We start from the raw sequence: 26,829 nt of genomic DNA, 5'->3' as shown, positions 1-26,829 counted from the left end.
AGAGAATGGAATAATTCATTATTTATACACATTTATTGTCTGTTGACATGAAAAAAATTTTGTGAGCACAATGTTAAAGATCAACCATTGTTCAGTATTTTCTTTATCATACCTGCCCAGTTCCTTCAGTTTCTTCTGGAATTTACAGTGGATTTTCCATTGCCATTTCCCTTCTGGAGTACTAAGTTCTTCAAGGAATGTCAAAAAAATTTTAAGGCTCTCTGTTAGAAACAATGAAATTCAGATTTTAAAGTCAGTATTAGTCTATGCCTAAGTTCTGGAAGAATTGCTTGTTCACATTTATGTAGATTATTTTCTTATGTAGCATGTATTCATTATCTTGCTCTGAAAGAAAAGGGAACTAACTCCTTATAGCCTTAAAACTCTTAGACATCTCCCATCAAAACAAATACCCAATATTAATACCACCACCAGAGTAACCTAAGTGCCACAGCAGGTCATGTGGACCAGATCTGTATGAAAGCATATATAAAGACAGAATGAAGTAAATTGAAGTGGCAAAAGCTCAGAAAAAGATAGAAATAGCCCAGTTAGCTATGAATGACACAGTAGGTAATACATTTTTTAATCACTTAATTCCTAGGGCAACCACAACCCAGAAATAACATGCTGAAAATAACACATTTATTCTTACCAATTGTGACAACCTCTGGATTTAGAATTGATTCATCAGACACAATAAAACCACCAGACACAAATAGCTCATTGTATGTATGATTTTTAACATCATCCAGGCTATCAACACCAGCAAAGCTAACACATGGGAGCTTCTTTAAAGTCACCAAGCCAGGTACCTGTTAAATAACAAACAAAACCAGAAATAGGATGGATAAATATAACCTAATTACATAATATATACTTATATAATATTATATATTATTCAACATTGCCTCTGGAAAAGTCACAAAACTAATATCTGAAGTATTACTTCCTAATAATATAAACCAACATGTATGAACAAAACACTAAGGGAAAGGAGTTTACATTAGGTTAAAAACACAAAATGGGTAAAATGCTAATGTATCTTTAAACCCATAACCTGCCAGAATTCAAAACTAGAAGCCACCTACCTAAAATATGAAGAAAGGATTAGGAGGCCAGCCTGGGCTACACAGGATACTGTCTTTAAAATGGGGGTGTGGGGGGATGGGAGGAGAGCCTATGGTGCTAGAATAGTAATGAAACACTGATTTGAGGCAGGCTCCTAAGATCAGGACAACATACCTCCAAATCCAAGGTAAATGGGGACTCAAGGCAAAAGTTTTGTCTAAACAGCCACATATAGATAGATAACAGTATGAAAGTTAGCAGAGCACCAGCACATCTATTAATCTTAACTAATCTGAATGACAGGGAAGACTCATACAGCAACTTCACATATACAATTCTCACAAGCTGGCTTCCTGGACAGGTTACTTAAGTTTTGCCTTCATTTAGAAACAAAAGTTTTGTCCTCAGAATAAGATTTAACAATAGAGTAGTTTTGGTGAAATGGACTTTAATAGTCTACCTTGTGAATGAAATCTGCAATGTCTTCATTCTGAATAATAATCAATAGTTTATCTAAGGTCGATCTTCTTTCCAAAAACTGATCTGGATGACATTCTGTATTGCCTAATTTGATAAGATATTCCTGTCAAAGAAAAACAACTAAGTCAACATTAACAAACTTTAGCAAACATCAATTTCCAACATGAAAAGTGAAATATAAGCTAATAAGCTTTATCTAGGACACTATGAACTTTCACTTTAGAAAACTGGATAGGTAGGAATGTCATATTGACCCATGCACATAGCTCTAAGTTGGTGAGGGTTCCCAGACAGACAATGACATTGGATTTAACAATTAATTAGCTGGACCTTGAGTGGTAAGGAGTTACGTGCAGACAATTTCAAGCTCTGGACTTGAATCAGTAAAACACCTGGGAAAATGATGTCGTGTTATCTGTCTCCAGGGGTGACCACCCTACTTTGAATGTGTTCTGAAGTCTAAAGATAGTTTGTCTGATGGTCTTCCTGACCATCCACAGATATATATGTGCCCAGGAAGTATAAAACATACCACCAAAGGACTGTGGAAAGAACCCCACAGCTGTTATTAGGGAGGCATTAATAGTGATACCCAAGAAAGCCAAAGACAGGAACAGCCAGCCTTCCAGTTTTGCCAAGTGGGGCTCCCCAAACAACATCTGGTGAGTTGGCATTGCCAAAAAGGACTCCCCAACAATGTCTAGGGGGGGTCAACTTGTTAAATACTAGTTCTTACTGCTGTACAATCCCACAGCCCTCTGTACAATGTTATCTATACAACAATATCGTCCCTTTCTTCCAATTATATATCTGTAAACACAGCAACCTCAACCATCTAGCATCTTTTCTTTGTGTTGGTAATGCAGCATTACCTTTAACAGGACACAGGTAGCAAACCCTTGAAGAGCTTGCTGGCCAAAACTTGAGCCCTAAAGCAAACTGCATGATCCTGAGATGACACTCTTCATTCCAAAATCACAGGAGATTTTTTTCTCTTATTAGCAGAGCTGGTCAGATAGCATAATCTAAACCCTGCTGGTTTGACCAGTGGACCGTTTCATATACTCAAATGTGGGCAGCATTTTCCACAATGATTCTGCCTTTAGCTCTGAAATTTTTAGGAAGATCTCAAACTACCTTTTAGATTATTAATAAAAAGGTAAATTATCTGACAGGACTGATGGTGACTGTGTTCATTTTACATTTCTCAATTCAAACTTCAAACTATTCTGAATACTACTGCTTAACTATATAATAACAAAACAGTTTGACTTCACAAATATTTAATAGTTTAAATTGTTACTAATAACCTTTTACCCTGTTTTTTTTTTTTTTGTTTTTAAGACAGGGTTTCTCTGTATTGCTTTGAAGCCTGTCCTGGAACTCACTCAGTAGACCAGGCTAGCTTTGAACTCAGAGATCCACTTGCCTCTACCTCCCAAGTGCTGGGACTAAAGGCGTGCATCACCAACGCCCAGTTTTAGCCCAAGTTTTAGCCTAATTTCCACTAAGATTAAAAGAACCAGGAACAGCACTCATAAAACAGAGCCAGATAGATCTCTGAGCCTGAGGCCACCTTGGTTTATATATGAGTTCAGGATAGCAAGGGCAACATGGTAAAACCCTGTTTAAAATAACAAAAAAATAATGTTCCAACCTAATTTTCTGCAAGATTTAAGAGATAATTTCTCACTCTGTGTAATAACAATTCATGCTATAATTCAAATACCATTCACAGAGGATTGTATTTCCTATCTCTTCAATACAGATATCACATGGGTGTTTAATAATCCATTTTTTAAAAGGCAGAATTACACCGTGTTCAACTTAACTCTCTTGCCTAGTAGTACACCAACATGCAACTATATCCAGAGTTCTGTTAGAAATGTGTTTCTAGAGTTGGGGGAAAGTTAAGAAGCTCTATGTTCAATTACAAAGAACAAAAATACAACCAAGTCTCTCTTCATCTTCCTAAGAAAACATAAGAAAAGCACAAAAGTGCTTGTATCCTTTTAAAACAATTTCAATGCTCTTCATCTACTACTTGGGATACCACATCAAATAAGCTAACACAAGATATCTTTTAGAGAAATATTCTGAATGAACTATTTAGTGTTTTTGAGTCATTTATAGTCCCTCTGCTTCCTCTAACAAAACACACAGAAACTCCAGGCACAATAAATTCCATAAATGGGAACAAGCAGTTACTTCAAAACCCCAAGATCAAATACCTGAAATAGTATTCTATAGCTTCGGGAGTCTTTTAGGACCATTACATTTTTTGATTATTAAAACATGTGACATGGTATTAAATGACAAATGAATTTATCACTATGCCATTTCTGGACAGTTGTTTCCCTTTGATTGATAAAAGACCACATGAGATGAACACCAGAACCTACATTAACTCTGTATTTTCCCTTCTCATTCATTAAAAACCAAGTAAGCAAGCCTTATTTAAAAATCTCTAAATCAAGGGCCAGCAAGGTAACTCAGCAGGTAAAAGTACTTGCTGCCAAGCCTGACTACCTGAGTCTGATACCCAGGGCTCATGTAATAATGAGAACTGACTCTTACAAGTTGTCCTAGAACTCCCTACATGCACTTAAGTATCCTCGAAAAAAAACTTTTTTTGTTGTTGTTTGTTTGTTTGTTTTTAATCTAATCTCAGAATCAAGTAAATCTGCAGTATATTGACAGGCTTCTTCTTACCCAATGGGTGGGGATGGGGTCAAACTCAGGACTTAACACATGCTAATTGAGCAGCAGCTGCAGGCCCTTGTCACAATCTTTTTTGTTGAATTTTAAAGAGTATGTATATCTACAATGTTGAAATCACAGGTTCTATGTTTAACTCAAAACACTCCTATTTTATTCAGTTATGAATTACCAAACTCTGAAAATATATTATGGCCATCTTTAACATTCAATTATATACAGTTCAAACCACTGAGTTTATATTGCAGTATAACTATCAATAGTTACCTTTATTTCTTTGCAAAGCACACTCTCCTCCTCTTCATGAATATAAAATTTCACAGTATTTTTCTGGACATCTTTCATTATTTTAACCAAACTATTAAATACTTCAGGTTCTAACTGGCTTATAAAATTTGAAAGGGCTGGTTGTGCAGAAATATTTATATTGTTCGGTGATTTTGTTATTTCTTTTTCTACTGACTCCAGGGCAGTATCACCAGGTACAGTGTGATCAGAAGTCAACAATAACTCCTTGCAGTGGTGTAGCTGATTCATTTCTACTTCAACTGAAGAGGAATACTGTTCATTAGAAGTGATATCTTTTAAAGGTTCCGGACACAGTGGCTCAAAAAGGTCTTTACTGTTGAAGTCACTTGAGGAAATTGATACAATATGACTTCCCAGAGGATTCAATGCTGTTGTATGAGAATGATTAGGGCTTACTGGTGGCAAATTCCCACCCTTAGCTGATGCTTTAATAATAATAGTATTTAGTTTTTCGTGCAAACCATCTACAAATTCCTGTATGCCAGCTTTTGAAGTCTTAGAATATATGAACTCAGAAAGGCGATTCATCTTCTCTTGTGCTGAAAAGATAGGTGTGGAAATTGTACTAACATATGAAACATTCTTTTGCTTTAAAATCTCTTCAATCTTTCTAGAAAAGAGGTGGAACTCTCCTAAAACTGTGCTCTCTGTAGTTTCGCTCACTGTAGGAGACTCTGCTGCTGGCACACACTGCTCCTCCACTGCCATCACCTGACCTGTCAACAGGTCCTCCTCAGTGGTGCCCTTTACAGTGTCTGTGAACGGAGAGGATGGGAACTGGTAATCAGAACTTCTTTCTCTATTTACTACCCGAGGGTCGTTAGGGAAGGCCTCCGGTGGTGGTAGACACACCAGTTGTTCTCCTGGTGATTTCATTCCTATACAAGAAGAGTTTATTATTATAAGAGCAATCCAAATGAGTAACAATAAAAGACAACAAACAAAAACTCATTCAAAATACACCGGCTCAGGTACACATGTAAATATATACACTGCAAAGTAAATTAAAAACCTCAAAAAAAAAAAAAAAAAAAAAAAAAAAAAAAAAACAAAACTGTGGTGAACCCTATCAGCTAGGCTATGGATTTCAGTAGACAGAGTAGTAACACTGAACAGTTTCTTTGCTTTCTTTCTATGTGTTCAAACACACCTCTTTAGAAAAAGTATTTATTTAAAAACAAAAATAAAGTGCCTCTTAGCCAGGTGTCAGTGGCTTACACCTTTATTCCCAGCACTTGGAAGGCAGAGGCAGGCAGATCTCTGTGAGTTCAAAGCCAGCCTGGTCTTCAGAGCAAGTTCCAGGAGAGGCTCCAAAGCTACAGAGAAACCTGTCTCAACACCCCCCCCTCCCCAAAAAAATGCCTCTTTGGCATAAACATGTTAAGTGCCTTCCTGTTTTTCCTTTCCTACCATTCTATACATCTGATGCTAACAGACTGTTGTAATACTGGATTCCATGGCCAAGTAACGATAACAACACATTAGTTTAATAATGAAATATAAGGCAAGTGGAAGGCCCAATAAAAATACTGTAGTATTTAAGACCTTAAAAATTTAATTGTACCTATTTTTAGGCTGACTTTCACATATAGATTGATTAAGGAACTGCCTACAACGTAACAGATTCATTCTGTCAGGAAAGAAAGTCTCAAAAAAAAAAAAAAAAAAAACCATTTCATAGCTGTAATGAGTGGTACTTTTGACAACACTCTCCTAGTATTTCCATTTAATTTGTAAATAATTCCAAAAGGAAATGAGGAATTTTTTTCTTATTCATGTAATTCAAAACTATGTATTTTGTGTAATCCAGTGCTAATGGGATGGGACTACAATCTTTGACTTATAAAAAACTGGTTCAATCTCTAAGATCACACTGTTGTTTGCACCCTATTTTTAAATATAAGAGGAAAATGTAACTAACTTTAATTTATAGTAATATATTTTAGAGAAATAAAGTCAAGATTCTTTAAAAAAAAGAAAGAAAAAACTATCACACAATTTTAAGGCTTTGAAACTTAGAAATTTTCCTTAAGTCTTAGCCAACACCATTCCCTAACACATCACTCCTATAGTACAGACAATGGTGACTCTAAATCAGGAAATCTATTTATAAATTTTCACTTTAAGTACTACAGTGAATTTACATTCAAGTTTGTGTTCCGATGTAGCTGCACATTCTTTCTACACAAAACTCCATTTTTATTTTCACCATACTCAGTTTTTCATTGTCATGAATACTTCATTCAGTTACTGTAAAGACACTTATACAGTAAGAACAAACAATAGGCACAAAAGTCAAAGCAAAATACCCAATTTGTCGACAATTTAAAACTGTATGAAATGTACAAGTTCTGTAAGACTCAGGAATACTGAGTGTTCTACCTTTAAATTTACAACATTTAAAATGTAGTTTAAATGATATAAAGTATATAAAATTGGTATTTAGAAATTGGTAACAGTGACTAACCTACTGAGAGCAAAGTAAACATACTTAATACTTTTTTCATGCTTTTTAAATGCCCCTCATTCTATTTTGTTTATATGAGACAGAGTCAGGGTGGCTTTGAATTCATAAATCTTACTGCCTCAGCTTCCTGAGTACTGGATAAATTGAGATCAACTATTTTGATTAAAATTAAGAGTTTAAAAAATATAGGTAGTCTTCAACATTTATTTTATGACATATAGGTGTCTTTAACAAATGCATGAAATAAAAGAGCTAGATTTGAGGCACCACAGGGGAGACAGGGGCAGACTTTAGGATATGGGTTTTTTTTTTTTTTCCTTCCTCCCCTCATCACCCCAGGATATGGGTTTTTAAACAGTTTATTTTAAAAATTTAAATGCAACTTAAATTCCATGCAGAGTTTTCCCTATTAAAATTTCTAGGGGCAAGGTGGGGACAGGGGCATACACCTTTAATACCAGCCCTTGGTAGGTAGAGGCAAGCAAATCTCTGAGTTTGAGACATAGCAAGTTAAGTTCCAGGACAACCTGTGCTACACAGAGAAACACTGTCTCAAACAAAGAAAAATCTAGAGCTGGTCAGTGGGTAAAAGCATTTGCTATGCAAACATTAGGATCAGAGTTCAGATCTCCAGAACATATGTAAAGTCAGGCTTGTATGCACATGCCTGTAACATTGTGGGGATGAGAGAGGTAGACCTCAGGAGTTTGATGTGTAAAACAGCCCACCTGAAAGGGCAAGCTTCTGTTTCATTGAAGACCACCCCGCAAAAGCAATAAAGAGGAAGAAACCAATGTTCTCCTATGACCTCCATGTATACTTATTCACATCTACACACACTTCTCATCCTAATACACACCTACACATGACACTTATAAGCCAAATAACCCTCTTTAAATTGTGAATAAACATACATAATTTTATTTTGTACAAATTATTCTATTACTTTAAGATCACTACTTTTTAAAAAAAAAACACATTTATCAATAAAGGATTTAAGAGATGTGTCATTATAATACATGTTTACTGATTGTTGACAAAGTAGCAGTCATTTGACTTTTAACATGTGAAGAAAATGCATTATTTCTCAGACAATAATGTCATTTAGATCTAACTTTCAATTATAAAATATGACTACAGGATCTGAAGAAGAGAAAGGTGTATATCTATGGAACATTATGAAGTTCAAACAAGATCAACAGTGTCTCCTAGAAAGAATTAATGACAATACACAAGATAGATGAAAACTTGATATAAAGTTGAAATCAAAGAGCCACACAAACAGGCATGAGTGAACTCAATTCAATTTATGGAGACAATATTAGAAATATTGTAAAGAAAGTGAGATTCCTGGCTACCTACTGTGAATGGAGAGATCATGGCCCAGTAAAAGCTCGGTGCTGGGACTGTTCGACATTTTGACTTAGGTAGTAGTCACACAGATTATACTTATGTAAATATTACTGAGCTGTACACTAACACTTGTGTACTTCCTTACATCATGTATTTTTAAAAAATAAATCATCATTCCTAAGATAAAGATCATACTGAAGAAAATTATGAAAAGGGTTAATTTACTAAGAAAGATTTACTAAGAAAGCTATTTAGCTTTCCTTCTAAATTAAGAAACCTTCAGACTTCTCCACGAATACTAAGTCATCTATCTTTCCTCCTAAATTAAAAAACAAAAAAAGACCCACAAGATTTCTTAAAGAGTAAGGTATTAAAACAAATAGAAAAATAAAAAAAGATCACTATAAAATTCAGGAAAGAAAATAATGCCAACAGAGAAGCTGAATCTGAGCTCAGTCAGGCAAAGGAAACTATCTTCTGGGCACCCCCTGCAATTAACTCATCAGTAGGATTTTTGTTTTTGGAAATAGTTTTTCAATCTCCTAAACTATCTGAGAAGTTAGCCTTGTACTTAAAAAGGTTGACCAAAAAATTTTTTCAAGATTATGAACAGTATAAAAAGGGGAAAAAATAGTTATCTTGTTGCATTTTAAAGTAAAGACTAGTTCTTATAGAATATCTGAAACACATTAAGAAAACACTTTCATATTCCTAAATCACCTCACCAAAGATAGACAAAAACACAGATTACATTTGTAACAAGAATATCTGATACAATTAATTTTTAAAATAGTTTAGTAAAAAAAGACACTGTCTAAATTTCTCTGGAGCACAAAGTAAATCCATGCCCTGTTGATGAAGAACCAGAATGCAGTTCTGCAGATGGGAACATTGGGAAGAAAAGCAAAGTGAGCCTTCTCACCTGGTGTCTGTTTCTCACCATGTTTCCCAAGCTGGTCTTCTGGGCTTCGTGCACTCCCTCCTGAGGAAAGCAGCCATTAGATTTGTAGACTTCTCTTTAGATGGCAGTGATGCCTTTCAGACAAATACTAACAAAGGACCATTCCATCTTTTCCTAAACATTCTTGAAAGGTCGTTTGGAAATGGGAAGTTGTTTCCCTTTCCTTTCAGGTGATGGAAAACAATACCTATATTACTACTTTAAATGACTCAACAGCAATTATGAAGGTTTTTAAATGAAGATTAGGATAATCACCTAATACACTACTTTTCTATTTTATTTCAAAGTTTCACTATGTCTCCATTTCATAAAAGTTCTCTATCATCAATCAGGACTAGGGTCTCTTGCCTCCTCCTCAAGAAAGGTATAAATGAAGTAGAGAAGAGTGTAGAAGCCCATAGAAACTCATCAAGTTTTGGAAATTCTTCTCAGAATCCCTACAGGTCTCACAGATTGTAGGTCACAAGGCGGTCTATTTTTCAGCAAAAGTCATTCTTCAATTTCTTTCCAAAGGCTAAATATAAAGGTATAGAAATGGAAAAGCTGTGCCCAGAAAACAATTCCAAACATATTTAGCTAACAAAGATGAATACGAACTTGAATATTAAGAGCACGCAGTGTGTGCATGGACAAGTGAGAATATTACAAATGACAATCTTTAAACAACTGTCAAATGCCAGTGATTCAGTATGTTTCCATTAAATATGTGCATTTAGTCATTTCAGACTGAGCTCCAGAATGAACCAGAAGGAAATCAAATTTCCTTCATACAGATGAGCCTCAACACAACAATTGCTAGATGACAGACAGTTTGTGTAGTAAAGTTTAGATTAGTAAGTTGAAAAGTAATGGGTACCCAAAAAGCATCATTTCACTCCAACACTTGCTTCTCCAAGTTCAGTTTCTATCAACAGTTTTCAATAATATGCATGCTAGAACTCCACAAGAAGAGTGACTATGTCCTAAGTCCCTATATTAATATGCCCTTGTGAAGATACTTGCTGATGTCAATCAATAATAGTAATAGTGATAAATAATGTATTGCTAAAAATGGAAATTCATAGCAGAGCCAAGTAAGATAGGCATCTCATGACAGGAAACTAGAGAAGATGAAACTCTTCAGGAAACTGGTCCCTAAGTAAAAAGCAGCATATGGCTAGAATACCAGTCCTTACCTGTAATTGGAATCAATTTCCAATGTATCTCTGTCTCCTCTTCATCATTTGACTTAGCATGTTGTCTAAGGAATCCATGCTCAATGGAAACAGTGGGACACAGACTGCACTCTTCAAAATTATTGACATTAAGTAAGTTTGAATCCTAAAAATAAAGTATATACATTTAATAGCTTCCCTTTTAAATTTAATGTCAAGTCTATACTATTTTCTCACGGCAAATCACAATCTTCAGTCCAAACATTAGAAATAAATAAAACCAACATGGTAAAATCATAACACTCTAGCTTTAAATTTAAAATATATTTTGCCAAGGTCAGGTTCAGGAGGCAGAGGCAGGAAGATCAAAAGTTTGGGGCCAACCAGATTTATACAGGCCAGCCACAGGTTCAGAGTGAAACCCTGTCATAAACAAACATACACTCTTGCCCCAATAAATAAACAATATAAATTGTCCTAAAAGGTTATCTGAGGACTGGAGGACTGGCAAGATAACTCAGTGGGGAAAGTCACTTGCCACCAACCCTGATGACCTGAGGTAGCTCTCTTAAGAATCCACAAGATAAAGATGAGAAAAAAAAAAAAACTTTCAAGTTATCCTGACCTTCACATGTACACAAACAAAAAAAAAAAAAAAAAAAAAAAAAAAGGATTTCAATAAAGATATAAAGAACACTCAACAAATAAAGACCACCAACTACTCTTGCAGAGGACAAGGGTTCAATTCCTGGCACCCCCACATAGCAGCTAATAAACATGTTACTTAACTCCAATTCTCTCAAGAGATCTGGCACCTCTACTACTCTCAGAGGGCACAGATATATGTGCTGCATACAAAAGCATGCAGACACATGGATAAAATAAAGCTTTAAAAACATTTAACACATAGCACAAATGCAAAACTGGTGTTGATTTAAAGAAGTGACTAGTAAATTTTATAGGTATTCAACTCTGTAATTGTAAATTAACAATAATAACAGGCAATACCTAAATGAATAGGAATAAATTTATAAATTATAAAAACAGGAAACAGGCCATGTTTAGCCCATACTCTTGTTAAATGTATTGAGAAACATTAATCATACAGGTTAATATCTCAATGCCTACCACATAAACCTCCTACCACCTTCTTCCTAAAATAAATATCCCAAAACTACGTAAACAAAGGCTGATACATGCATATATGACTTTTACTCAAAGACAGAACAACAAATCAGTTATAAGCCCTTAAGAATATGATGCCATCTTGATATTGCCCTCAATGATTTAGCTACTCTTTAGAAAAGTATGGACTAACATAGAAAGTCACTGTCTATTAAGCACAAACCATACACAAACAAACTGGATTCCTTAATAGGCAACACTGAGAAGCACCTCAGAGACAGACAATCCCAACGGCTACTCATTTGTATTTGTACAATATAAAACAATTGGCAATACAATATTACTAAGTTCAGCTGCTTCATCTGCCTTACTTTGGTATCATTATAGCAGAAAGCAACCACTGTTTGTAGGATTCACTTCATTATTAAACAATATGAAATTAACTCCTGCTATGCAAATCTGACAAACTATCTAGCCCTAGTTTTTTATCATACTAGATAAACTTTAAATTATATATAAAGCATATAAGCATATAGAAAATAATTACTTCAGTATTTATATTTTTCAACAAGGAAAGCTAAGAATCACCCTCCAAGACACTTTTATTTAGGAGTATGTCTTAGTTCTTTCTGAAAGGAAAAGTCACCCCCTACACTCTTTCTTCAACAAACACAAAACCAAACACAGATAACCAGAAAGTAATGTTTGTCTTTCAAATGTAGCTTATGGTCCATGCCTACCTCATTTGTAGAAAGAAGAGTAGGGAACTTTACAGATGCCACATCAACTTCTGGCAGTGGGCTCTGAGCACTCTTAAAATGAACATTTTCAATTTTTGTACAAGCAGGCTGCTCACAGTCTTTCTTATCTAAAGCAGGATTCAACTCATATTCACATTTTTGTCTTAGCTCTTCACAGGTACCACTGCTACTCAATCCTAAGGCCTTGTTGACTGTATCTGTCAGGAATGCATCTGAGTGCCGTGCTTTTGCTAGCTTTTCTGACAACCAATTATAAAGATTATGGATGTCTCCAATGTTACATGACTCTTCCTGCTGTAGTCTCAAGTTAGGTTCATGTCCAAGTAAGCCAATGGACTGTGGAGATTCTGAGAGGAAAAAAAAAAAAAGCCACCTCTTGTATTTTAACAGTATATTCATTTATATGACAGAATTAAAAAACCAATATATTTTAAAAATAAAATATAACTTAAAAGTCTCTTGTAAGGCATTTATGGGTTAGGACTAAAATATTTTAGGCTCAGATTTTGCTAATGTGTGTCCTTTACTATAACTGTTTCTAAAAATTAGAAGAACATATGAAAGAGCAATAAGCATGGCCAGACTAGTCTGAATACAAAGCCTTGAAAAGCCAAATACTGAAGATGAAACTGGTCTTAAATTAACAAGATAATACAGAACGGATATAGAAATGAATCGAGGAAATTTAAAAACCACAAAAGAGATGAGACATAGACACTGAAAGTAAAGAGATACCTAAGTCAAGTAAAGAAAAAGCCTAGAAAGATACCAGACAACAGCACTGTCAAATAGAATTTTCTGCAATGACTGAAATGTTCCTATCAACATGCTCTAATACAACTATATGGCTGATGAAATGTAGTTTTACTTAAGTTTAATTAGTTTAAACCTAATTTAAATATGTGTAATGACTACCTCAATGGATAATTCAAGAATAAAAGTAAAGGTTCCAGGAAGTTCTGGAGGCACATCCCTATCCTAGATACTTGGGAAACCAAGACAAGAAGACAGCAAGAGGTTAGCCTGGTCTAGGGAATAAACTAAAACCCAATCTTGTTTCAAAAAGTAAAGAGTTGGAGGTGTAGTTGAGTGAGTGAGTGCTTATCTAGCATGAACAAGACTTTTGGTTCATTCAGAGCATGAAAGTATATAATAACAGCAAGGACATTAATCTGTCCAACCCAGTCAAAGACAAATTTGAAAAGAAGACAAGCAAGATTTCTGAGCACAAAACAAAGGCCCAAAGCTCACAATTCACGTTTCTGAACTAGCCAGTATAAAAAGGTCAAAACACTGTATGAGTATTTAACTTACTAGCAATACTTAAACACACTATAATAGTCCCTCCGTTTCTATCAACTGAAAAGGATACAACAAAGAAACACAACAGTAATAGTATAAATCTAAGAAATTTCATTTTAAAGCTCAGAAGGGTCCATTCATTAGCAGCCTAAAAACAATCCAACAAATATCTCTCATTGTGAAAACAAAATGTAGTATAGGAGCTAAGTTCAAGCTATCTTTAAAAGTGTTGAGTATCATATTAACTTAAACAAGAAAAACAGGAGACAACTCTTTCATTCTTTAGCTGTCTGAGGACCTGTGGTTATCACAAATGACACAGTATCTGGCCCAGGAAGTTCATGACCAACCAAATACTTCAAAGGAAACAAATGATTATTATGTCTGCCACCCTGGAAAGACAATAGTAATACAGAAAGAAATTCAGGAATCAAGAAATATACAAAACCAAACTAGATCCTTGTATTTTCAGAATCCATTTTGGTGGTGGCAAGGTAGCTGAACCCTAACATACATTTGAGAAGCACAGCTTGTTGAGAAAGAAAAGGACCACAAGCAAAAAAGCAAAAAAACATGTTAGAACTGGCAAAAAGTAAGCTAGAGAGTGAATAACAGCCAAGAATGTAAAGCCATTGCAGTGACTTATCTGCTGTGAGGGTAAAATTTTCAAGGATAAGATTAAAAACTCTAAAAAGTCAACCAATCCTGAACAAGCCACGTAGGCATGCTCACACCTTATCTGCACTCTCCAGAAAGCTGAAGAAGGAAGAAGACTGGTAAGAATTCCAGGCCACCTAAGCTCCAGTGTGACACCCTGATTCAAAAGAGATAGGGGTGGGGGAAAAAACATAAAACCTCAACCCAAACTACTATCCATGACATTCTGTGTTTGGCTCTCTGGCTTAGTAACTTGAAGATCTCTATAACAAGGGAAATAATAGAACCAAGGTTATGTATTTTGGCTATTATCATAGAAGCAGTGTGTTATTTTACCTTCATACAGATGGTAATTATCAGATGAACTGCTGGTTTTGGCAAACTTTCTCATACTTTCAGGTAGATCCTCAAGTTTCCTCTTCAAGACGTTTTTGCTCCTAGTGTCTTCTGTATCTGGGTCCCCACCCACATTTTTTTTTGTACACTGTATTAAATTAATCAATTCTTTGACTCTATCCTTATCATAATCTAAAGAATGAGATGACTTCTGTTGTGAAGGTTCAGTAGTTTCACCCCTTGAGCTATTTCGTTTTCCAAATTTCATTTTTGAACCATTAATTTCTTCTTCTTGACCTTCATAATCTGAAAGTGGACTAAATTGTTGACGTTTTCGATTTTCTTCAAATAACTCTTTTAATTTAAAAACAGGTAACTGATACATTTCTGGCTGAAAAATGTAGGTATGTAAGCAGTCATCAATATGAGATTTATTTCTTGGTGCTGAGTATAGGAACTTTTTATCATCTAATCGTGAATCATATGAAAACATGAAAAATTCCCGCTTACCTGAACCAAAACCTCGCTTAAAAAATTCACTTACGTACTTTTCAACAACAGAATGAAAATTTATAGTGTTTATATCTTTGAATTCTTTTCGACACTGAATCAAAGCAAACTGTAAAAACTGAGTTATTTTTAATACATCTGATATGCTCTCATGTTTCTCCTGTGGTATTGGATTCGTTACACCTTTTTGTGCTGCAAATAAACAGAAAGTAAACCACAGTGGCAATAAAGAAATTGATCAGATATAAATCTTCATACTACTGAAGTATAACAACATTTGAACATTTATGTTGAGCCAGTGTCTGGCTTCAGATACACATGTAGCACAACTAACTGATGAGCCCATGCTTCTACTTAGAATGGGCCAGGAACCAAAAACATCAAAAGGGAAAACAGATTTCAATGGAAAAGCCTCATCACTAGCAATTTCACTCTCTTCTGCCCCCGAGTCAACACAACTGAGGGCAAGCAAACTGCAAGGAATAGGATAAAAGCAAGATTTGAGATTCTAAGTCGTAGTAGTCCTGCAAATGACAACAATGCCAGTCCATTTTTCTTATAAAGTAACTTTATACAAACTCATATTCCCATAAGCACATATCCAAGCACTGAGTAACCACAACTAAAAAATCCAAAAGCCCATTCCTGGGAATTACTTAATATAGTATTCAAGTTTGTTGTTAGACAAGGCAAACAGCAAAATCTTCTCTAACATAAATATTCCAAGTTCTCATTAACTATGAATAGTCTAATGTTTAATATGGCATATGACACTTTAAAATCACTAAAACATGAAAGCAAAAATGATAAGAAAAATGTCACATAAAACTCTTACTAAGCTGTGGCACTGAAACAATTATAATAAAACTTCATTAATAAAAGCACTGAACATAAAAAAAGGAAAAAAAAAGTTTCACAGTCAAGAAAAAAAAAAAAAACTTCAAAGCCAGGAGTAACACAAAAACAGGGAGGGGGGAACACATCAAAGTCATGTTTTACACTGCTAATATCACATATTAATCCCAATATTTAAAAAAAATAAGGTGTAGAAAAAATAGAAAAAATTTCAATAATATATCTACTAGCAATTATACTTCAACATTTAAAAAAAAACTTACTGATAATTAGACATCTAGGTTCTTGAAACAGAAACAAAGCATGTAGGATTCGAGATTTGACTGTCTGATGTTCTAAAGCAAAAAGAAAGAAAAAAAAAAAAAACAAATTCATTAGCAAGCAATTGTAACTAGTTTTTTAAATTGTAAAAATGAAAGCCAGATTGCCTACCATATGGAGAAGTCATCTGGTGAGGAGAGAGAAGAAAAAGGTATCCTCGGTCTCCTAAAGGTTTAACTAGAACCTGCAGATTGGGGAGAAAGAAGGGCGCATCCCATATTATTACCACTACTTTAAAGACAACACTTTCTACTAAGTATAAACTTTTTATTTTTTTAAAGAAAATAATGCTGCCAAATTAGGTTAAAATTCTTTACTACAGTATAACAAAATAACATTTAAACCAAACTATTAAGATCCCAATCAAGTAAAATTTATATTTAGAATATACCGAGTGTTCTTGAAATAATAATTAGCTGTGAAAATAAATTGATGCTAAAATATATAGATTTCTAGTATTGCTTATCAATGCAAAAGATATTAATTGCCAGGCAGCATGCTGAACACTGTGTACAAAGCACGCTTTAAAATGACTATGAAAATTCAAGATAATTTTCAATGAAATGTTGCCAGAATCTAATCTAATGATGTAAAGAAGTAATACACAAAATAGCAGCAATTACAAAAGACAGAAAAGTGCCCCCCAAGATTTAAAAAGTAGGAGAGATGGCTCAATAGGTACTTGCTAATGAATCTTAAATATTTTTACAGAGCAGTAAGAATGGAAAAGCACAGGTCATTTATGGTAGTAAAGGCAGCCAACGAAGTCTTACAGAATATGTTGAAGTTGTACTTTGAAGAGTGAACACACTGAAAAGATCCCAAGGTTGCAGGATGAGCAACATTGTAAGGAAGGGCAAAATATAATATGAGGGACAGTTTGCAAGCATTACAGTACTCATTATTGGCTCCAGAGTAAGAACAGAGTAGGGAGAATGGGTAAATGTTTAATGGACATCACGACGCAAAGATCAAATAGTAAAAGAAAGAAAATAAGAATTCCAATTTAGCCAGGAATATCTTTAATGTGCATACTCTGGTAACTACTTCCTTTGGTAATAACAACAAATATCTGAGGGCAATGTGTAAGAGGAAAAGAAAATTATCTAATATAAAGCATTTATTTTGGCACCTACTAAGATAGCTTCCGGATTAAAGGATGAAGTAACCAGAAAAGGAGATATTTGTACTATGATATTTATGCTACCTGAATTGCTATTAACAAAAAAGATAAAAAGTGACTGTACTAACAAAAATACTATAAAAATAAGGTGGTATCATGTTTGGAGGTTTTAAGATGCTTCCAGCCAGTCAGTTTCCCTGGGTAACTTCTCTTTAATCCCATCTATTAAAAAGTAATTGTCTGGTGCTCTAACATGGCTCTTTTAGATCAAGAGGTTGACTAAGCTGGCTGGTAGCCAAAATTGGAGACAGGGATAGGAGCCCAGAAGATGAATAAGCCAGAAAGATCCCAATCTAGAGATCATTCATAAAACTTAAGGAATCCTTCCCTTTAAAAAAGAGTAATAATTATACTCAGTATAGTCAGTTGCCACACATAAGTTGTTTTTCTTGTTTAGTTTTTAATTTTTTTGGGGGGGAGAGGGGGAGTCAAGACAGTTTCTCTGTAGCTTTGGAGACTGTCCTGGAACTGGTTCTGTAGACCAGGCTGGCCTCAAACTCAGAGATCTGCCTGCCTCTGCCTCCAGAGTGCTGGGATCAAAGGTGTGTGCCACCAATGCCCAGAAAGAGCATTTTTGTTTTAAGGTTTATGAAAGTTACATGTACCCCAACATAGCCTTTGTCTACTGGAAATCTCTAGACCAGGCTGCTAAATGAATGACATGTACCATGATTTCAAGATGCTTAAGTTGGCCTTATAATCACCATTTTTCTTAAAGACACAGACAGATATCTCATAGTACATACACAGACAATGTTTAACTACAAAATTACTTCAAATTGAAATACTCTGATCCAAAATATTTACAACATTAATCCCAGCACTTGGGAGGCAGAGGCAGGCAGATCTCTATGAGTTCAAGATCAGCCTGGTCTACAGAGATAGTTCCAGAACAGGCTCCAAAGCTACAGAGAAACCATGTCTCAAAAAACAAAACAAAAAACATTATATGCCTTTGCTTAATACTTTGCTCAAGTCCTAGGTGTTAGAACAGCATAATGAATCTGTGCTCACTGAAGACTAGTTACTCTCGCCTCAAACATCATACTCATTCCAAATATAATGCCACAATTTACAAATACCACAAACTTAGTGGTTTATAGACCAAAAAGAACCACTGAATCAGCTCGGTGTGGTGGCACACACCTTTGATCCCAGTGCTCAGGAGGCAGAGGCAGGCAGATCTCTCTGAGTTTCAGGTCAGTCTGGTCTACAGAGCTAGTTCTAAGACAGCCAGGACTACACAAGGTGAAACCTTGTCTCAACTTGCCCCTCTGACACCTCCCAGTACCCCCCCCCGCAAATTGCACATACAGGCGGTTAACAGATATGGAGAGAATAAGTCTGACAATACCCATCTTCTGGTTCATAAAGTTATGAACCAGACATATGAACCAGACACACACACACATACTTTATCACATTGGATACACAAAAATTAATACCTAGACACTGTAATTGTAACGGGGGCAACCAGAAAGCCAGATCTGAAGGCATTGGCCTGTATTCTAAGATAACAGAATCACAAGTTCAAGGGCAGCCTGGGAAACCCAGACACAAATATTTCTCAAAATATAAAAGAAAAAGGGGGGAGAGGCGCTAGGAATTACAGCTTTGTGGGAGTAGCGATCTAGCATAAGTTAAGTCCCAGACTACATGTTCAGTGTGGTGGGGGTAAGGGGTAACCCAACAATAAAACATACTTAGACTAAGAGCTACCTCTCCATGCTAACATCAACAAGAAAATACCTTTCAAGATAAAAGTCTCACATCTGTATTCATATTAATCCTTCTTAGACTAGGGGAGGTAACGCATGTGACCAATCACAGCCTTTGGTACCAAGAAGCAGAAGATATCACCATATGAGTTCAAGGTTAGTCTGGTCTAAATAATGAGCTCCAAGCCAGCCAGGGTTGCATAGCAAGTCCTTGTATCAAACAAATGAAAACCTTTTCCTTAGTAAACTCCATTTGTTTTTTCAAAATAAAAGTTGCCAACTCTGAATTATGTATCTAGCATTCAACCATTATGGACAGAGAACTCATGAACAGAGAAAAGCACACAAAAATCTGACCACATGGGACTTAAATCTGAAAAAAAAAAAAAAAAAAAAAAAAAAAAAATCAAGCTACCATCTGTTCAGATTACAATGCAATTAAATAGGAAAGTAAAAAAGAAAAACAAAAACAAACAAAAAAACAACCTGTTATATACACAGCCAAGGTCAATCCCTCTTCTAAGTCCTAATCTACTGTTCTCAGGACAAAATCCAAATTCCCATGCCAATGCTGGGTCAAAGATACTGAATGACGTAGCTCCCTACTTTTTTCCTACCAGACAGTTCAATTTTCTTGTATCTTTAAAAAAAAAAAAAAAAAAAAAAAAAAATTACCAAATACCTTTTTCTTTTCCCTTTTTTCTTTTTCTTTCTTTCTTTTTAATGGAGGAGGGGTTCAAGACAGTGTTTCTCTGTGTAGCTTTGGAGCCTGTCCTGGAATTCACTTTGTAGACCAGGCTGGCCTCAAACCCAGATCAGAGATCTGCCTGCCTCTGTTTCCCACAAATGCTGGGATTAGAGGTGTACATCACTACCGCCTGGCAAATCTTACTCTTCTGAATCTGTAAATATGTTACTGGCACACATCTGAAGAGATGGCTCAGCAGTTAGGGAACACCTGTTCTTGCAGAAGACTTGGATTTGATTCCCAGCATCCATATGGAGATTCACAACCACCTATAGCTGAGTTTCCACAGGATGTGATATCCTTTTCTGGCATCCACAGGCATTAAGTATGCACACAGTGTATGTATGTATGTATTATGTATTATGTATGTATGCATGCATGCACAAACAAAAACACAATCACAATCTATAATAAAAATGGGTCTACACAAAATCATACATTGTCTACACATTGTCATGGGTAAAAGGAACAGTACTTTATCTACTTTACATAGCAAATTCAGGCCAGGCAAGACTACACAGCAAGAGTGTGTCTCCAAAGTAAAAAAGTACTGATAGTAAAGCACTGTTAATTGAGAGTACCCAACAGAGACCTTGTAGGACTTCCAAAGGCAAAAATAAACTGAAATATTAATAACAACTCATTAATATTTTCAAAGGTCAAAGGATAATGGGAGTATTTAAAACTTTTCACTCACAAGTTTTTCTTTCTCCAGTTTCTGCAGTAAACACTCCATGTTACTTCCAATTCTTGTCTTTTCTACAACTTCATAAAGGCTACAATACATCCCATTCTTTAAAACTGACACAAAGAAAAAATATACAGTAAAATATCAAATCAGATCTGCTTCTTACTTATTTTAGTAAAATGAAATTACTTTACCTTCATTAGGACCCAAGTATGTGTCTTTATAAAACAATGCAGGAGGAATTTTCTGTTTCAAATAATCAATACTCATAACGGTTTCAACATCTAACTTCTCAGGACTGGAAAAAAATATAAGAGCATGTTTGGCATACCTGAATTTTTTTAACTCTAGCAATGTTATCAGACACATTAATGTATATACTTAATAAGGATGGGGGCTAAGGACACAGCTTAGTTGCTTGCCTGGCATACAGAAGGCCCTGAGCTCAATCTCCAGTACCATATAGATCAGTTATGGTGGCGAATCCCTGTAATACTAGCATTTGAGAGGCAGAGAAGGCAGGAGGATCACAGGTTCAAGGTCATCCCCTGCTATACAATGAATTTGCAACCAGCTGCTACCTGAGACCCTGTCTCAAGGTCAACAAAATAAAATACACCCAATGGGAAAATATATGCATTTATTAGTTGCTTAACCTTATTCTATAAAGAATAAGGACATGATACAGGAAACTCAGGTATCTACTTAAGCTTTTATGGACCACAGTAAAATTTAATTTTGAAAAAAGCAACCAGGAAGGGTGGTACATACCAATAATTCTATTACACAGGACTGAAGAAAGACTGCCTGGGCTATAAAGTGAATTCCAATCCAGAATAAGAAAAACTCAAGAAAAAATTTTTTAAAAAAAAAAAGAAACAAAAAACTGAAGAAGTAACTAAGTTCCTTAACTGTCTATCAATTAATAGTTTCTTTCTAATTTAAAGTAATTTCTAGTCTAGCAATATTAAATAAAGGGTTATATGTCGTTATACTTATTTCTCATTTATTCCCCTTCTCTATGATTCCCCCTCTCTGCCCCTTCCCACTATTTTAATATAATATACTTACAGCTGGACAGGCAAATAGGCACGAGTGGCTGACCTCAAAGAAATGTAACAGAGAAGCTTTCCTTTATTTAAAAGTTGTCCTTTCCACAAGGTGTAATTACATTTTTCTAAACAAAAGAAATAAGAGTCCAGTTGCTTGATAGCCCAGAAGGTAAATATTTACTAGAAATGAAAAGTATCTAGAAATGACATGCCCTTCAGGAAAAGGTTCAAAATGTTAAGATTTTAGTTTCAAGCATCTTTTCCCTTCAACAACAACAACAACAACAAAAAAAAAAAAATCCAACTTCTATAAGAACAGCCAATCTGTCTAAGTGTTCTCATTAGAAAGCAGAACAAACAATAGTCACTGTCCCAAAGGAGACTATATTAAACCTGGTTAATGTCTCCTCTCTTATGTTTATTTTTGTGATAAAGAAACTGAAAAGGTAGTACTGTCTTAAATTTTCTTTTTGTTTGTTTGGTTTGGTTCGGTTCGGTATTTTTGAGACAGTTTCTCTGTGGCTTTGGAGGCTATCCTGGAACTCTCTCTGTAGACCAGGCTGGCCGCGAACTCACAGAGATCTGCCTGCCTCTGCCTCCCGAGTGCTGGGATTAAAGGCATGTACCACCAACGCCTGGCTTTTTAAATTTTCTTTATCAAAAATCAAAAACCTCTAGTGAATATAATGCTTTTAAAGTGTTTAATTGTAAATCCCAATTTATCTTTTTTTTCCCCCCAAATTCAAAGTGCCAGAAATTCTGGTCCATCTTCAGAAGCAGTAGCATCTTCTAAAAGGAGTCCGTATGTTTGAATGATCAAGTACTGATGGTACATTATAACATGACCTCAACTGCTTTACATTTCATATTTTTATTATGAAAATAAAACAAAACACTGAACTTAATCTTTCACTGTTTATACTTTCAACTTATAAAAGTAAAAAAAATAAGACTCTTACCTATGTTTCTATCTGCATTAAAGCTGTTAGATCTACAAATAATTTTTTAAAAAGAAAGGAAAATTATTACTGATTGGAAACAACATGAAAGTTAACATTTAGGACCCTGACAGACTGCCTGTGTTTTGTTGTTGCTGCTGTATTTTACAGTGCTGGGGATGGAAGCCATCACCTCACAGAACAGCAAGCAGTTTAAACTGAACTAAAGGACCAACCTTTAAGTGCCATTTGCAATGAAGCTACAGAAAAGAGCAAAGTTCTTCCAAGTGAGAGACTCACTCTTCACAAAATTAGTAAACCTGTTCTATTACTGTATTTACCAATATTTCTGAGAGCTGTTTTATATTTCAAAAAGTATCCATTAACAGACATGACTATTAATACCTCTGTTGACTCTATCTTGAAAATAAAATTAGAAAAAACAGCCACTCTATATAAATACATCCATTAGCCATTTAATATTTAAATTCTTATTTGCTAATGCCAAGTAACAAAATTCTAAGTATAAACAGAACATAACTCCTTGTTTAAACAACTTACAATCAAATAATGAAGAAAGGTAATTATCAACAAGTACAGTTTATTAGATGATGGTTCAAGAGCTACACAAAAAAAGACCAAGTACAAGAGTTTAAAAAAAAAAAAAATTCAGAGAACAGCTGTGATAGGAAAGGCTAAGGAAACCTAAGAACAGCTATGCAGTAACGGGGAAAAATAAGTCCAAAAATGTGGGGTCCTGAGGCAAAAATCCTCATGTCACATTTGAAACAATCTGGAAGTCAACAGAAGAGATTCAAAAGAGTAGGAAAGAGCCAAGTACTCTCAACATTCAGAAGGCAAAGGAAGGTGGATCACTATAATTTTGAGACCAGCCTGGTCTAAATAGTGAGTTCCAAGACCACCATGGCTAGCTACATAGAGACTTTGTATCAAAAAAAGAGACAGACAGGAAAGCAGGCAGGCTCACACACACAAAGATGGAGAGGGAGGGAAAGGAAGAAAATTAACAGTCACTACTTTCAAGGATATGACTCTCATAATTGTAAGTGGTGTGCCTTTTAAAGACCACCTATGAAAAAAATGCTACAGTAAATGTGCATGTCAGCATTCATACACACGAAGCAAAGTGAGAAACACACTCATCTCTGTTTTGTGTGGACTAGTACTTACAGAGGTTTTGAGGGCTTACTAATCATGGGGGAAAAAAAGTGCTGTACCACTAGGGCTTGGTAGCTAGTATCAGCACCCAGGAGGCTGAAATAGGATCTTTTCAATCTTAAACCTGAGGTATCTATAGTAAGCTCTAGGCCAGCCTGAACTACAGTATACAACACAACTATCTCCAAAAAGAAAAACAAACAAAATAATCAGAGTGTTCTTTATCAAGCACTTATGATGTTAAAAAACCAAGAGGTCACCTTAAAAAATATGCATCATTAACAATAAGTTTTTTTTTAATAGTTTGAAAAGTTACTTTATGTTTATGAACTCAAAAAGTAAATGATCACCTAACTCTTTTAAGTCTAGAAATATCTAGGCATTCCACTAAATATTTCATTGGTTTGGGATACAGCCTTTGTAGAAATTCATGTTTTAAGAGAGCTAAAACACAAAATTTCTGTTTGGAGAAGGCAGGAACTCACGTAGCGAAGATGACTTCAAACTCACTGGACAGCCAAAGCTGACCTCTATGTCCCAAGTGCTGGGAATACAGGCATATACCACAACAATCAGTTAAAATTTCACTTTTCGAAACTGCTATATATTAAAGTACACATCATAAACCTTCAAAACAAAAGAGAAAAAGCCCCACAACTTAGCTAGGTGAATAAAAGCAATTTTTAGTTCCTATTTCCATAGTAGTGGTCATCCTTCATACTTATCATGAACATGAAAACATCCAGTTAATGTCAAAAAAAAAAAAAAAAAAGCTGAAGAGGGCAATGGTAGCTTCTGAACTCTATCTTTGTGTAAAATTGTCTTACCTTAGTGAAGATACAAACTTTGGAGTTTGTATATCATCTTTATAAATAAAAGACACAACTGCATGTGGACAAACATGTCTTGGTCTCCGTCTTAGTTCATCAAAGCCATACTCATAAAAGTAGTACTAAAAATAAAAAAGCACAAAATTAACATTTTAGAATAGGCAAATAGTAAAGAGGATAAATTTTGTTAAAAAATCCTAAGCATCGTTTAAACAGCTTTGGCAAGAAAGAAATTTCCTTGAGATCGTCCTTAACCAAAATAAAAGTTTGTACTTTCTATGCAACCAATACCATTCTCTGTGTTAGTGCAAAAGAAAACAAAACTGGAACTCAATTGTAAAAAATGAAGCAAAGAAAGTGTGCAAAAGACTACAAATGTAAATGTTCAAGTACATAATCTCATTACTCACAAGCCTCTTCCCTTCCCCTGTTGATGAGAGTCAGCATGCTGGGATTTTCCAACTGCAGAAAACTAAGAATGCCTGAGTGTATAATCAAGTCCTTTTCCCTGGAAAATTACTGATTTCAGTAATGTTATTCCTATCAAAATTCTTCCAAAACATTTTTATAGATATATAAGCTCTGATATAAGTTCTAGAAAACCCAGTAACTACACTTGAAAGTGTACCAACAACACTATTATCTAAAAGTAGTGAACTGAGGAAGCTCTTGATGCCTTTCATGAGTATAATTTTGGTAAAATTCCCTAGCCATAGATCTTCTCCACTATGACAATCCAACAAGGAGCCAACAAACTATTTTCCACAAATACTGCAAAAAAAATTCTGTTATTTTGTTTATGAGCATTTGCCTACATATATGTCTGTCTGTGCACCACTTGCCTGCCTGGTGCCTGAGAAAACCAGAAGGCACCTGGTCCCTTGGAATTGGAGTTACAGACATTTGTGAACTGTCATATGGACAAACTCAGGTCCTCTGGAAGAGTAGCCAACTAATTTGCCATCTGTCCAATCCCAACAAAAATTTCTGAAAAATATTTCTACGTTCACCATATAATGGGAGAAGACAAAGCCCACAACTAGACATCTTATGCTACCAAGTAAAACCCCCAGGGCCAATAACAGGTTACATCTTGTTGAGGTGTTGCCAAAGAGGAACCACAAAACCCACCCAAACATCACAGGCTATTGCCAAGGTTACTGGTTTACCCTCTACAACTTGATAAGGCCCTATTGGTTAAGATATTATGTCATCAAACATGTAGAAATTGGGCTAGTGACCAGCTAAGGAGCTTCAACTCCTACTAACCAGCATTCATGGTGCTGGAAGATACCATGCATACTACTAGAGTAGAAAAGTAATCATCTGTATTATTAAATTCTAAACTTTGACCTACAACAGCAATCTGCCTGCAAGATATGCTAGTGCAATAGTGATACACATGTTATAGGAATAACCAAACAGTTTTTGATTGGATTTAAGGCACACTCCATGAAATGGAATTCTATAACCACTAAAGTGGCCAAGAACCTGAGACTAAGTAAGTCATGGACCCTAGTGGGAAACCTACTACTCTTACCCTGCTAAACAAACACATTAATAAAATTACTCCTAATAACACACTGTGATACCCATAGATTAGTGCATCTCTCAGCCCTCACAAGAGAAGTTTCTTGTAGTAGATGGGAATTTAATTAACAGAGATCCATAACTGGTCAATGTGGACAGAATGAGCTACTTTGTAGCACTCAGTCCTAAATGGGATATCTTTATTAAACTCCTCTGCACTCAATGCCCAGGATCTATGCAAAGAGAAGGAAAGATTATAAAAACCAGAAATGGTAAAAGACTCCAAGAAAACACTATCATCTAGCCAAAACAGGGCTGATACACGTATGAACTCACACACAAGACCTACACAAGTTCAAACCATATAAAAATCCCAACATGAAGAAGGGGAAGTAAACACAAAGTTCTGCCCCTAACTAGGAAGCTATTTGCTAGAAAAGGAAAAATCCATTTTCTCCAATGAAACAACAATGTGTATTATATCAACTCCAGGGTAGGTCCCATGCCTAAGAGTAGTGTCCCAACAACAACAACAAAAGACTCCATGTTTTTGAATGCATTTGTTTTGGTTTGGTAATTTCTG

The 26,829-nt window shown here is 35.3% G+C and overlaps 1 protein-coding gene across 8 annotated transcripts in view; it reads right to left on the bottom strand.

The window, feature by feature from the left end:
• Tasor (transcription activation suppressor) overlaps window positions 1–26,829 on the bottom strand; it is a 48,379-nt gene that overhangs the window by 6,149 nt on the left and 15,401 nt on the right. For 2 of the 8 annotated variants that reach the window (XM_051176748.1, XM_051176753.1), the window contains exons 7-21: window positions 24,714–24,838; window positions 22,729–22,760; window positions 21,789–21,894; window positions 20,912–21,015; window positions 20,727–20,830; window positions 16,492–16,564; window positions 16,323–16,394; window positions 14,695–15,396; window positions 12,379–12,746; window positions 10,535–10,679; window positions 9,321–9,380; window positions 4,537–5,456; window positions 1,532–1,654; window positions 656–815; window positions 113–221 (exon numbers count right to left, since the gene is read on the bottom strand). In XM_051176748.1, the coding sequence (XP_051032705.1) occupies window positions 113–221; window positions 656–815; window positions 1,532–1,654; window positions 4,537–5,456; window positions 9,321–9,380; window positions 10,535–10,679; window positions 12,379–12,746; window positions 14,695–15,396; window positions 16,323–16,394; window positions 16,492–16,564; window positions 20,727–20,830; window positions 20,912–21,015; window positions 21,789–21,894; window positions 22,729–22,760; window positions 24,714–24,838 (3,203 nt within the window). The remainder of the gene's footprint in view (window positions 1–112; window positions 222–655; window positions 816–1,531; window positions 1,655–4,536; window positions 5,457–9,320; window positions 9,381–10,534; window positions 10,680–12,378; window positions 12,747–14,694; window positions 15,397–16,322; window positions 16,395–16,491; window positions 16,565–20,726; window positions 20,831–20,911; window positions 21,016–21,788; window positions 21,895–22,728; window positions 22,761–24,713; window positions 24,839–26,829) is intronic. The other 6 variants (XM_051176751.1, XM_051176755.1, XM_051176750.1 and 3 more) reach the window with 3 other exon arrangements.

The sequence above is a fragment of the Phodopus roborovskii genome, unplaced genomic scaffold (genome assembly GCF_943737965.1).
Source record: "Phodopus roborovskii unplaced genomic scaffold, PHOROB, whole genome shotgun sequence".
Classification (NCBI taxonomy): Eukaryota; Metazoa; Chordata; class Mammalia; order Rodentia; family Cricetidae; genus Phodopus; species Phodopus roborovskii.
Note: the sequence above shows the minus strand (reverse complement) of the source record. Positions and strands in the feature narration are given on the sequence as shown.